This window comes from Neltuma alba, unplaced genomic scaffold, assembly GCF_004799145.2.
Source record: "Neltuma alba isolate B1F8T4 unplaced genomic scaffold, ASM479914v2 tig00012505_pilon, whole genome shotgun sequence".
Classification (NCBI taxonomy): Eukaryota; Viridiplantae; Streptophyta; class Magnoliopsida; order Fabales; family Fabaceae; genus Neltuma; species Neltuma alba.
In genome coordinates, this window is record NW_021636973.1 from 1,134,502 (window position 1) to 1,148,465 (window position 13,964).

Below are 13,964 nucleotides of genomic sequence, written 5' to 3' on the forward strand. Positions count from 1 at the left end.
TGTAGGTTTTTTTTTTTTTTCCCTCTGCTCCTTATTTCATGGGATTGATTGGCTAAAATTCTGATCAACTTTCCCTCTCTGTGTTTTGGTCTAATGAATAAAAGTTATTCACTGCAATTTTTCATTGAAGATCCTGACAATTTTATGTAGGCTGAGTGGTACAATAATTGGCTTGAAGCTGTGGATAATTTTGGAAAGTTCTATCAACATAAGGACTCCACTGATATTATTAAAACCAAAGTTTTGCAGGTATGTACTGATAAGTTTAGGGGAAGAAAACACGAGTTCTGTGTTATATATTGATTGATAGGTCATCCTGCCAGTCTCTCACCTTGGCATTTGCAATTTTCCTTATGTTTCAAGTTATTGAAGGGGAAGCACAAAGACCTTAAGATCTTGATGGAAAGGGTGTTAAAATCGGGGGACTTCAGTGGTCTTCATGCAGAATGCCTCACCGATGTGTGGATTGGAAAGGATAGGTTCAATTTCTTCATCTTTATTCATATACTGAAATTAAGACATATATGTGTTCATTTAATTTTGTTAACAATTGTTGCTATTTTGTACCAGATGGGCATTTATTGATTTAAATGCAGGTCCTTTCTCATGGGGGCCTTCTGTTGGTGGTGAAGGTGTGCGGACGGAAGCAAGCTTACCTAATGTGGACAAAACAATCGGTGCAGTTTCAGGTAATAATGCTTTTTTTTTTTTTTAAATCGCTGTAGTTGATGAACTAATATGGTGTGTAGTTTCTGGCTATCAGAATACTTCTATATATTAGATAAACTGTGCCCAGATATATATACACGAGGGACGAGCATGTATGTACAGGGTAATAGCCAGAAATCAGAGAGAAAATAGAAATATAAAAAACTGCCTGATAGTTAACCCTGAGAATTTGGATTGTTAATACAAATGATACCCAATCAATTTCATAATAATGGCTCGGTCAATGCACATGGTGCAATCCTTATAGTAACATAGAGAATGTTGGGAAGGATGACAAGTACTAAAGTTGTTAACTAAATATGTGTAATCATCTAGGAAGTATTGATATGGGTACAATTGTTGGATACGATACAGCAAATTATGGCAAATACGGGGATATATGTAATTAAATATCTACACATACACAACATATATGTATAGTCCACAATGTAACAAATAAAATGTGTTTAACAATTTAAAAACAAGAACAATAAGCACTATAAAGTGTCATAAAAGATGAGGATCAATTTAAATTTATCATCATCTTCAATGACATTAATATCTCCCATGAATTGTTGCTCCAAAACTGGCCCATCTGCACAAATTTGCAGCTCCCATGAAGGTTTCAACAACCATTCAAATGGTGTTGAAACTTTAATGGGAGATGCTATTAATCTAGAAAAAAAGTTGATCGACTGATATCTGCTATATTTTAGTTTCATAATATATTTGAAGTGCATTTCATTTAGTGCATTCAATTTAAATACAGTGATGAATGACGGTATATTTTTTTTTTAGTGGCCGGAAAAAAAATGATATATATATTTTTTCGGTTTTAGCTTTTGTTAAATAATTATGTATGATTTTTATTACAGATTTTAAGTTGAACATTTTGAATAGCTTTTTTTTTTTTTTTTGGAATGAGCGTGAGTCAAGTTGCACTTAAATAAATTTTTAATAATAAATTTAACAATAAATTCTACATCTGTGTAAAATGTAATTGTATATTTTATCAGTTACTTATAAATAGAGATAAATTTTTTATAATAGTAAAAGAAGGATAAAGTTTGATGAGTTTACGAGCTTATGTTATGTGTCTACTTTTCCAATTTGAGTTTGCTTAAACTTTTGAGGTTGATAATTTACTATTTTGTTTAAATATTAAGCCTGAAAAGAAGCTTTCAAATTTAAAATTTCAATCTTTTATCTGGTACTTGATGTATGGGTTGGCTCATGGTCAAATTCCTTCGCATAGTATTAGATTTGATCCTTTTCTTCTTCCCATTCACTCTGGTTTGCAGAAATTTCTGAAGAAGAAGCCGAAGATCGATTGCAAGATGCTATTCAGGAGAAATTTGCTGTGTTTGGAGATGTATGTGTAATTTGGTGGATAGATTGCATTCTTTTAATTTCCATTGTTGCTTTGTTGTATGGGATTAATTAATATCATCAGCAGGCAACCTAAAATTCCATCTTTTGTATGAAGTAGAATATTCAGGTGGCAAAATCTTAGACTATGATACATTCTTTCTTTAGCTCTATTGTTCTTTTTCTTTTGGTTATGTGATGGGAAACATAGTTAGGATTATTTTATTGTTATTGTAAGATAAATAAGGAGTCTTTGTTTTATATAAATTAGGATATCTAGATTATCTGTTAGATTTAATTTAGTTTTGAATAAGGGTTTACCTTTTATTTTGTGGGAAGTCGTACCCAATAGCTTCACTTTTTCCTGGTAGTCACATTCTGTTTCCGTTTTCTATTTGCTTATTATTTGATTATTTGTTAGGTTGTCTTGTATATATAAATTAAGATTAAGGTTTTATAGATGGTTACAGATTAGATTTTCTATTGAGATAAATAGAAGTTCTCAAGGGTCCTGGCTAATGATGTAGGCTTGTTGTCTTGAGGCTGTATTTGAAAGGTAAAACCTCAATGAATAAAGATATGGTGACTGACACCAGTGGGATTGGGTCTAGCCCCCCACAATGTGACAAACCAAGTTTGAATCTTCACTAGAAGAGGTGTCCACATTTAGTGCTTGACAGTGACTTGAACAGGATTGCCTCCTATGAGAGGATGCTTTTGCCTAGCCCAAAAAAAGATATAGTGACTGACAAACAACAAGGCTGATTTCATGGCATCAAAGCCATGATCAGGTTTGGTGATCTCCAAAACACTAATACATGCTGTATCATTGTCAAACCACAAAATTAGGACGACAACGTGTCTCCACAATAGGGGATGATAGAACCTGCTAAATCTGATTAAATTTGAGGAAATAAAATAATTGATTACTCTATTACTGAAGGTAAAATGACTAAATGAAGTAGGTTACCACCAGTAACTCTTGCTGACACTAACTAGTCTCTTCTAAAACTAAGACTAATGACTGGAAATAAGCAGAAAACAAGCAATCGACCCTCACAAAGCCTGGTTTCCGAGAGACCATGCCCTCTTCTCTCTCCATTCTATTGCCTACCTTCTCGCGGCTTTTCCCACAAACTTTATACGCACTCCAACTACACTGCTACTGTCAGAAGACTGTTAGCCTTCACTTTTCCCATCTTGCTCTCCACAAGGAGCCTTTTACAAGACTAATAAATGCTAGAGAATTAACTTTTAACCCCTTACTAACAACTACTACTTACACTACCAACTAATTACATCATTTAGAACTTAAACTGAAATTTCAGATCCCAATTCAAGCATGGTGTGACAGCAAATCATCAATGAATATGCCAATAGTCCAGTCCAACATAATAGGACTAAACATATTGAAATAGGTAGGCATTTCATATGGGAGAAGATTCAAGGAGGCATTGTTGCTCTAACACATCAGATCTCACAAAAGCCTCTTGATAGAAACAGATTTGATGAGTCAGTCAGCAAGGTGAGAATGCTTGACATCTATTCAATAGCTTGAAGGGGAGTGTTGGATATTGTGTTTGGCCTTCCTTCTAAGCCCAAGAAGCTATATATATGGTTTTACCCTAGTTTACTTTCGGTTTATATATCCCTGGTCTTATGGGATCAGAATAATTTAGATTTAATGCTATAATTTCATCAAATTTAATGGCCTTCTTATTGCTGTAATATTCTGATATATCTCTGTAAGCCTTGCTTGACTATTTTTATGAATAAGATTCTGAGGTTTCACAGCTTGCATTAATGATATGAACTCATCTTTAAAAGACTCAATTTTGCAAATAGAGGTAGCAGTATCCATATCTTAATCTTTCGAACTGACAGTGTTAAGACAATACATCATAATAACGTAGTGTATTATCACCATAGATAGCTGCAGCTTTATTCCAATAGACAAGCTCGTAGACGGTCATGGGGAATATTGAAGAGGCTTAGGTTGAAGAATTCTAGAGGCTATGTTATCTTGTTAGATAATGTTCCTAATGTCAGGCTAGATTTTCAAGATTAAGATCATAGGTAAGATTATTCAGGAGCTCTGAACCATTAAAATGTATGATATAAGGATTGGGGATTCCATTCCACTGCAGAGCGTGGAATTCTTGATTTTCCTCCTTGGAGTTTGTTTGAACCTTCAGTATTTATATTGTCAAATTTAATTTTAAATCTGTTAAAGCGTCATTTTTTTAAAATATTTTTTGTTATGGTTTTAATTTTCTCATATTCTTCTCTTTCCTATCATAAGATATCTGGGGAATACTTTCTTTATGGAACAGCAACACCATTAATGAAACCCATCCGCATTTCACAGTCAAAGGAAAGTTTGTACTTTCGTGTTGAGAATTTAATGTGGATTAATTGTGTGTGCATGCTGCAGAAAGATCATCAAGCCATAGACATTCTTCTTGCGGAGATTGATATATATGAGCTATTTGCTTTTAAGCATTGCAAAGGAAGGAAAGCCAAGCTTGCCTTATGTGAAGGTGAACTCATCTTATTTAACATTCTCAGTGTTTGTATTTCACCTTCCAATGACATTTGAAATATTTTCATGCAACTCTTTTTGTTGGTATTGAGTGTGGTTGTAAACACGCTGACTGAATAGTAAATGTATATAAGCATGTGCTTATTCCCTGCGTGATATTTATACACAAAAGAATGATTTTCATTCAATTTACAACAGGGAGTGGCAATACATACCTAGGATTGAGGAATTTGATGCCAAAAAGACTTATATTATTTGAATGGTAGAAGTGTACCCTTACAGGCTCATACCCTAGGCTGTTAGTTAATACTAACATTTGGACTGATTACATAATCTCTAAGGAAATGTGAATATATAGACAAAACTAAAATAGAATCAGATTTGCCGTCAGCTAGGGAATATTAAGCACCAAATTAAAACCCTAAAACTAACACATCTTGCTTGGGCCCAAGGTCCACACAGGTGCCAACATAATGTGGTATTGTAGAAAACGGGAATGAGGGAAGAGGAGAAAGAGAGAAGTCAGAGAGAGATAAGGAGAAGAAGATTAGAGAGATCGGAAACTGAATAATCCTCCTGACTATTCATTAGGCTGATGATCAAAATTGACCCATGTACAAAGGTCAGTTATCTTACTAACCAACCACTAGGACTTGTCTAAACTTCCCTTGGGCCTTATTGAATTAGTGAGCCATTATTCACCCATGTGGCTTATAGGATTAATGACCACCCCTAAACCAAATCATTTATTCTTGTATGATTACATAACACAACACTACCCCTTAAGCTCATGAATAAATGTCCATCATTCCCAACTTGCTTCTAAGCTCTTCAAATTGCGGTTTTGCCAATGCCTTAGTGAAGAAATCTGCCACTTGATAGTGTAAGGGAACGTATGCAAGTTCAATGATTCTTGAATCCATCTTCTCCTTGATGAAATGCTTGTCTGTCTGTACATGTTTAGTTTGTTCATAGTGAATAGGATTTCTGACCATCCCTACAGCAGACACAGTTCATTCAACTGTGCTGAGTTCAAGGCAACCCGGCTGTCTACATCTAGCTTTAATCCAAACCAGATCATTAGTGCTCTGATTCCATGAAGATTCTGATGCCCAAAAGACTTATTTTATTCCAATGGTGGAGACATACACTTATAGCCTCATACGCTAGTTTGTTAGTTAATACTCCTAGGATTTGGCCTGACTGCACAATCGCTAAGAAATTCTTAATAAATCCACAAAATTAAAATAGAATCAGATCTGCCACAAGAATTAAGCAACAAATTAAAACCTTGAACTGACACGTATTTCTTGGGCCCAAGGCCCACATTGGCATCAATAGGGATGATGTGCAACAAGTCTGCCATTTTTGTCCGAGCAATTGGGCAGAAATAAAGGAGCAAAAAGGATCAGAAATAAAATATGATCAAACTGCTGAAGCCTAGGAGGAGAATATAGAGAATTGAAAGCTTATTAAAGGGATTCTATAGAACGAATAATTTCAATCATTAGAAAACATTTCACTATTTGTTGTCTCACATACTATGGTACTTTGGAAAAATTCTTGTGTGCAGCTAGTGTGCTGTGTCATCTATGCTCTAGCAAATGAAAATACGACATCTCATATCATTTTAATCTTATGTCAGGCTTTTATTCACATTTTAATTATTTAAAAAATACTTAAATACTCTTGTTACCGAAGAATTAAAATAGAATTTCTGCACAAGGTATGGTGGACTGACGTTTATTTCACATTTAAGGTGCAAAACACTTTTACGTGTGGGGGGATAGAGATATTAATGTTAGGACTTAATTAAATGTCTTGAACTTTTGGATTGAAGCAATCTGTCTCAATAACCTGCATAAAATTTTTTTCCCCCTCCTTTGGCCTGATAAATTTTTTGTTTTTACAGTAAAATATTGCATAAGATGAATCATATTGCTTCTATAATCTGATAATTTCAGAACTCGATGAGAGGATGCGGGATTTGAGAAATGAGCTACAGTCATTTGAAGGTGAAGAATATGATGAAAGCCATAAGCAAAAAGCCTTAGAGGCATTAAAGCGAATGGAGAGCTGGAATTTATTCAGTGATACGTTAGAGGTAGGCCATTTTGTTTGTCTGTTGGAGTTAAAGTTGTGAGGTGACCATATCAAATATCAATTATGTTTAGATCTTGACAAGAGCTTTTTTCTTGGTTTTGCCCCTGTGAAGGAGTTTCAAAATTACACAGTTGCTCGGGATGCTTTTCTTGCGCATCTTGGTGCTACTCTTTGGGGTTCCACGAGACATATTGTTTCACCTTCACTTGCTGATGGTGCCTTCCATTACTATGAGAAGATATCCTTTCAGTTGTTTTTCATTACACAAGAGGTAATATATAATTTCTTTTGATTTTGAATGGATTCATTAACAGAAAATTGATATTATGATTGCAATCACATATGCAGAAAGTTAGACATATTAAACAGCTTCCAGTGGATATGAAGGCTATAATGGAAGGACTTTCCTCATTGTTGGTGCCTTCTCAGAAGCCAATGTTCAGTCAGCACATGTATGCAATTAAAATTACATTTGTTTCTGCCTTTGGTTTGCTAAAAGACCTTTTTCTATCATTCTTGAACTTTTCTTAAGACATTTTCTTTTGGTAGTAAATAATTTAAATGCATCACTTGGTGATGGATGGTCAGTTTCCTTCTTAACCTGCATTTTTCCAAGTTTTGAACAGATTTAATGAAATGTTTGTAGGTTGTTACTGGCAGAGGATCCTGCTTTAGCAATGGCCTTCTCTGTTGCTAGGCGAGCAGCTGCTGTCCCTCTATTACTTGTGAATGGGACTTACCGAAAGACAATCAATACCTACCTTGATTCTTCAATCCTTCAATACCAGCTGCAGAGGCTCAATGAGCACAGTTCCCTTAAAGGTCCTTGTCATATAACTGAAATTCTTTTTTGTTTTAGAACCATTTTTAATATGAAGTTTTTATTGGAAAGACAAGAATCTACAACTAGCTCTTGGATGATATATCCTCATAGCAAGGACTAAAAGAGATTCTCCAAAGTCAAAACAGAATACACAATAATACAAACCCTATGAAGTTTTTTAAGGTAACAAAGCTGTACAGTCTCTTCAAATATCCACTGAATTGGTTCCCTTAAAAAAATGAAAAACCATTTTCTGAACTCCAGTGGGTAGTAATATGCTATATTCTAATCAACTTAAGGGAGAACACACGCCTTTGATAATGCTAAAATTTCTCTTTGACCACAAGCCCCAACATCTCATAAAAGGCACGTTTCACACAACGTTTTGTTGGTTAACTCTTTGAATTGAATTTTGAGAAATTGATCCAGACTGATTGAAGACGCCCAATCCCACCAAAACCTCCACACTTATTCCACAGGCAACTCTCTGTTGGACCATGGAGAGAAATATATAGGGCAAATGTTTGGAATTGTATCTTCGCTTCACACGTATATCCAGAGCAATCACCTCAGGAAAATGCCATGAGCAGTTAGTTGGATACTGATCCCAAAATGAGGTAGCTTGCAGGTAGTCACTTGAATGCACACCAAACAGCAAGATGCCGCAGTAAAATCTGACACCCTGTTAAAGCAGCTAAAGAATAATGGTTTTGGCTTGATGCACCCGTGTTGGTTTAAGAACCTTTTTTTTTTTTTGGTGTAATTGAAACTCAGTTCTGTACTTTCTGAAAAGCTTCCTGCAGGATGAAATCCTTCGCTGCAATGATTTCATTACTAAGTTGTCCGATTTCTCTCAAATTTCACCAATCTCTCTTTCCAAGTTTTCTATTGCTTACCGGAAAATAACATCTAACAAGCACAGTAATTCAACACACAGCAGAGAAATATAAAAGCAGAGCAGAGACAGAGGTAGCATGTCGCTTAGCATTTTTTACGATTCTAGAACTTTCAAACCCATTAAATTCCAAGTAACTGCTTATTGTCCCTCAGTCCTCTCTTTTTCCGTTTGCTCTTTACCTCTCCTGGCAACTCTATTAGTCACTGCTGACTGTTCTGCCTCTAATACCCTGCTGGATCAAATCGTGGACCTTATCCAAATTAAAGCCACCCTGAACCCTTCTATACGCTTTGCTTAGAAAGAGTATACAGGCCATAACTGTTCTAACATTGTTTTTCGCCTTTTACATTTCTTTACCTTATGCTGCAAATACATCTTCCGTTGCATTAGTCTATTTATGTTCTGCTGCAACTAGTGCATCCATAGCTTCTAAGAGATTTCTGGCATTCCTATCCTATCAAATGTTTGACATAATTTGATGTATGGATTGTTTGCATTATCATTCCAGAAAAAATGTTTTCTCTATTGCTGCTTGCTGTTTTGGGCATTCATTAAATGGTGGACAATGCAGGTCGCCATGCACATTCCAGATCCACATTAGAGGTTCCAATTTTTTGGTTCATTTACAATGAACCACTTTTGCTGGATAAACATTATCAGGCAAGGGCTCTTTCTGACATGATTATCGTTGTTCAGTCTGAACACTCTTCCTGGGAAAGCCATCTACAGTGCAATGGGCAATCTCTTTTATGGAACTTGAGGTTAGATTCTGGATCTATCTTTTATGTATTTAAGAGTGGCTCATTAATTTAGCTCTTCAGGAAATATCATGATGATTGAGCTAGCAGATTCTGGATCTTAAGGGACGTGCATCATCCGCCTTGTGTTTTGAACTTTGTCCAGAGTGCAGTGTATTTTTATTTCGCAGGAAAGGTGATAGGATAGAAATAGAAAGAGGGGTAGAAGAGAGATTCAGAGAGGGAGCGAGACAGGGGAAGATAGAAGATAGGCAGAGAGAGTTAGAGAAGACGGAGAGAAATCAGAGAGATTACTAAATAGTGCACTGTGTATTCCTGAAAATCAATATCGTACAATGGTTACCCTGGTCATGTCTATTTATAGGCCTAATTACATCATTAATCCTACTCAAATAACTCTCCTAACGGTTAGTGACCGTTGATCCTATTATTTAAAAATAATTACAATAATACATCAAAAGGGCAATCAAATCGCTGCTACTGGATATAATATGAATTGCCTCAAGTCATAATCAAGTCACATCATTTATAAAACTGATTGGACTAAAGATATATACTGAAAGTTTAGTTGTCATTTTACTTGTGAGAAATATTACCAGATATTTATGTTTTTCTCATGATTTCATCCTTTCTCTGGACAATGAAGGCAACCTATTAAAGCTGCGGTGGCTGCTGCTGCTGAGCATCTTGCAGGCTTGCTTCCCCTTCATCTTGTTTATAGTCAAGCTCATGAGTCTGCAATTGAGGTACATTTCATGTTTGTACAACTTATGTAGCATAGTGTCATGATCTACTAAAAGAAGATCCAGATTTCTGATATAAGTTGTGGCATTTCAGTTCTTGTCCATTGCAGTTGATACCTAGTATCTTTAAACAATCTCAACTAAACAATTTGGTTTGATTTTTCTGCAAGCAAATGTTTGAAATTATGCATTTGTTCTAGTTCTTGTATTTTCTTGTTTCTCTTGAGAAGATATATTATTGGCCTCCCTTGCCTGATACAAATAACATAAGTTTTGCAAGCTTGTCTGCCTTTAAATGTGCACCTTGAGGAGTCAGTTTGCAGAATTTTGCTCCTTCATATAGTGTAATTTAACTGTTATCTTAGAGTTTATTTCTAAATATTACAGGACTGGACATGGTCTGTAGGATGTAACCCTCTATCCATAACATCCCAAGGTTGGCATATTTCACAGTTTCAATCTGATTCAGTTGCTCGGAGTTACATCATCACAACTCTTGAAGAGTCAATTCAACTGGTTAATTCAGCAATTCATCTTCTACTCATGGAGCGTACCAGTATCCTTCTAATCAAGTGTTGTAGCCCATTGGATGATTCAATTTTTTTTCTCCATATTCTAGTGACATCAGCATGATCATTAATGGAGGATGCCTTGCATTTTTGTTTCTTTAATCTCTTTCTCATCTAGCAAAACCTTCTTTTTCATGATAAAAACGGAACTGATTAATAAAATGAGTTAATGACATCAACTAAACTTTACTAGCACATTTTGGTCTTTATGGTAAAAGCTTAAGCTTTTGGTTTGAAGTAACAAAATATAAGAGTGGACTTACTAGCACCTTTCGTCTTTATGGTAAGCTGAAAATAAGCATTACCTTGAGGTTTCAAGTTCAAATGCTAATACTCAGAGAGGGGAAAACAAGTACAAGGGTGGAGTTGAAAGAAAAGCCTGAGACTTTTTAGGTTCTCTGTACTTGCTAGAGCCTCAGTAAGATAAATAAGTACAAGAGAGGAGGGGGATTGTGGTGCAATATCTTCAAATCAGCACTGGAAAACAGTCAGACAATAGCTAGCCATTTGAGTACTATAACAGAATTATTGTGGTAGAATTAATTGGAGAACAAATAATGTCTGATGTGCTCCTAATATCATGCAACTAGCGACAGTTTTCCTCTTATAATAGCAGAGCTTTACAAACAATGATTTACATCCAATTGTGATCACTTTTGCATGGACCAATTTTGGTGACTAAGTCTAACTTTGAGACGTACCCGTCGTCACAGAGTTGTCAGAAACATATGAAGGAAAATATTTAACTGAAACTAACTGCTCCCCTGTGTGTGTGGAGTGTGCCTTGCCTTAAGAGAACAGAAAAGATTAAAGCTAATTTTTATTTTGGGTTAAACTTTTTATTCAAGGCTGTCCTTCAACTGTTGGGAACTTTGCAGTGTTTTCCGCCTTTTTCCTCACGCAACTCAGCATGAAATTTCTGTGGATGAATACTTGACTAAATAAAGATGAAAAAACTTTCAAGATTTTCAAGTCCCAGGAGTATGATCTTGTGAACAAGTACAATTATGTTGCAAGCCTTTGGAAAAGGGTCAGTACTGAGTATTAATGTTTATCAACTTATTGAAATTTTAATCTTGCTTTGCAGTACATGGTTTATCAATCTTCTATTTTCAGGTATCAACAGTAACTGGAGAATTACGTTATGATGAAGCATTGAGACTGCTAAACACCTTGGAAGATGCATCAAAAAGGTTAGACAGTATTATTCTGATTTATACTTTCTTTGGGGTTACCATCATTTCTTCTGGGTTCAACCCCTGAATTAGGCTTTCAATTTTGTCCTCGTTTGAATCTACTTATATAAGTACGTTTCACGTAAGCCAAAACAAATTCTTTTCACATGCTTACTTTTATTCGTAAATTACGATTAAAAAGTTGTTTATAAGCCATTCTAAGTTGGCCCTTCGTAGAATTTGGTAAAGCGTGTTAGAGTGGCATAAGACTCTCAAACACTTCCCCGCGTCTCATTCACCATCTCATAGTACTCGTAGGTCTCACTGATCTTTTGTCTCCTTCCTGCCAAGTCATGACTAAGTAGTTGTATTTAGCATTACATGTCTACATAGCTTCACTGTCTGCTAGTCTTCTTTGCCTCTTCCACTCACAAACATCCTCACTGACCACACCATTAAATTTGAAGGCAGTTAAGTGAATTTAGTTTGTGGCGTTGGGACTCATGCTTTTATGCTAAGTCGTTCCAGAATGGGTGGGGTAAGAAGTCAACTTTCTGAAGACATGGCCTACACTTAAATGCCTCTAGTGGTCTGATTCAAATCATGTTTAGGGATAAAATCTATTCAGCTCTGATACCATGTAGAAAAAGGAGAAAAACAGAAGGGAGCAAAAAGTCTTATTAACACCCAGGCAAAAGGTAAGGCCTTCAACAGAAGAATGCTAGAGTCTTCAACTTCCTCAGTTTGGTGTTGTCGTTTGAGTGGATGGTTACCTTATAGAACAGGGTGTCTCTTGGTTAAATACCAACTTATTAGCACACAAGCTAAAGGTAAAGTGCGTGATTGAAAATTGGACGCATCATAAACTGGTAAAGCAAAGCAGTGAATGGGATATTACCTCCATAGAATTCAGGCAAGTCCTCATCAGTATGGTGCCCTACCCCCGTGCTTATTAAGTGTTTAACATCTTTCTGAGGGATGCAGGGTGCTTGACTTTGTAGATCGAAAGAGGGAGAGAATTTTGAAGATAATTTATGCAAATCTACGGCTAGAATTGGAGTTATTTTTCTATTTTTATAAATTATGCCATTTTGATAGTTTTGTAAGCGTGTAAACTGGAAAATTATAATCATCCTGCTTCCAACAACAACAAGCCTTATCCCATTATGTGGGGTTGGTTGCATGAATCACATGACACCATCATGTTCTATCAATAACCCAGTCCTTAGATATGTTGTTGACTAGGAGGTCTCGTTCACTTATTTTATTAAGCGTTTTTCTCGGTCTTCCTCTGTCCTTTTTTATAAGACTCCATATTGTTTGATCTACTCTTCTCACCGGGGCCTCTAATGCCCTTCTCTGCACATGTCCAAACCATCTTAAGTAATTTTCAATCATTTTCTCTTGGATAGGTGCCACACCGACTCTTGTTCTAATATTTTTATTTCAAATCTTATCTTTTCTTGAATGACCACACATCAATCTCAACATCTTCATTTCTGCTACCCCAACTTTGTGCTTTTGTTTTCCTTTTATTACCTAACATTCACTACCGTACAACATAGCTGGTCTTATAACAGTCCAATAAAATTTTTTCTTAAGTTTCTCAGGTACCTTCTTATCACAAATAACTCCGGTAGCCTTCCTCCACTTTAACCAGCCAGCTTGTATTCTATAAGAGACGTCTCTATCAATTTTCCCATCCTCATATATAATGGATCCTAAGTATTTAAACTTTGATACTTGAAGAATGATTTGATCCCCCATCTTTACCTTCAAATCTCCATTGCCTTGCCTTCTCTCAAAATTACAATACATATATTTTGTTTTATTCCTACTCAAGCAGGAACATTTTGACTCCAAAATCCTTCTCCATAACTTCAATCTAGTGTTAATCTCTTCTTTTGATTCCGCTATGAGAACTATGTCATCCGCGAAGAGCATGAACTTAGGGATTCTTTTTTGAATAGGTTCGGTTAGAACATCTAAAACAATATTAAACAAGTACGGACTCAAAGAAGATCCCTGATGTAGGCCAATCTTAATAAGGAAGTTCTTTGTCTCACCTCCAGTCGTTCTTACACTAGTAGTTATCCCCTTATATATATCTTGTATGGCTTTGATATAAGCAACTCGTACATATTTCTTTTCCAAAGCCTTCCGCATTACTTCTCTTGGTACACGATCATAAGCTTTTCCTGGTTAATAAAAACCATATGTAAATCCCTTTTTTTATTCCTATATCTTTTCATTAACCCTCTTAGTAAATAGATAGCT

General features: G+C 35.7%; 1 protein-coding gene across 2 annotated transcripts in view; it reads left to right on the top strand.

The window, feature by feature from the left end:
• LOC114727689 (uncharacterized) overlaps positions 1–13,964 on the top strand; it is a 44,081-nt gene that overhangs the window by 26,923 nt on the left and 3,194 nt on the right. For both annotated transcript variants that reach the window (XM_028914387.1, XM_028914388.1), the window contains 14 exons: positions 151–249; positions 364–479; positions 571–689; positions 2,010–2,080; positions 4,511–4,616; positions 6,583–6,722; positions 6,834–6,992; positions 7,070–7,173; positions 7,368–7,543; positions 9,014–9,203; positions 9,847–9,946; positions 10,331–10,499; positions 11,460–11,542; positions 11,629–11,705. In XM_028914387.1, coding sequence (XP_028770220.1) covers positions 151–249; positions 364–479; positions 571–689; positions 2,010–2,080; positions 4,511–4,616; positions 6,583–6,722; positions 6,834–6,992; positions 7,070–7,173; positions 7,368–7,543; positions 9,014–9,203; positions 9,847–9,946; positions 10,331–10,499; positions 11,460–11,542; positions 11,629–11,705 — 1,709 coding nt within the window. The remainder of the gene's footprint in view (positions 1–150; positions 250–363; positions 480–570; positions 690–2,009; positions 2,081–4,510; positions 4,617–6,582; positions 6,723–6,833; positions 6,993–7,069; positions 7,174–7,367; positions 7,544–9,013; positions 9,204–9,846; positions 9,947–10,330; positions 10,500–11,459; positions 11,543–11,628; positions 11,706–13,964) is intronic.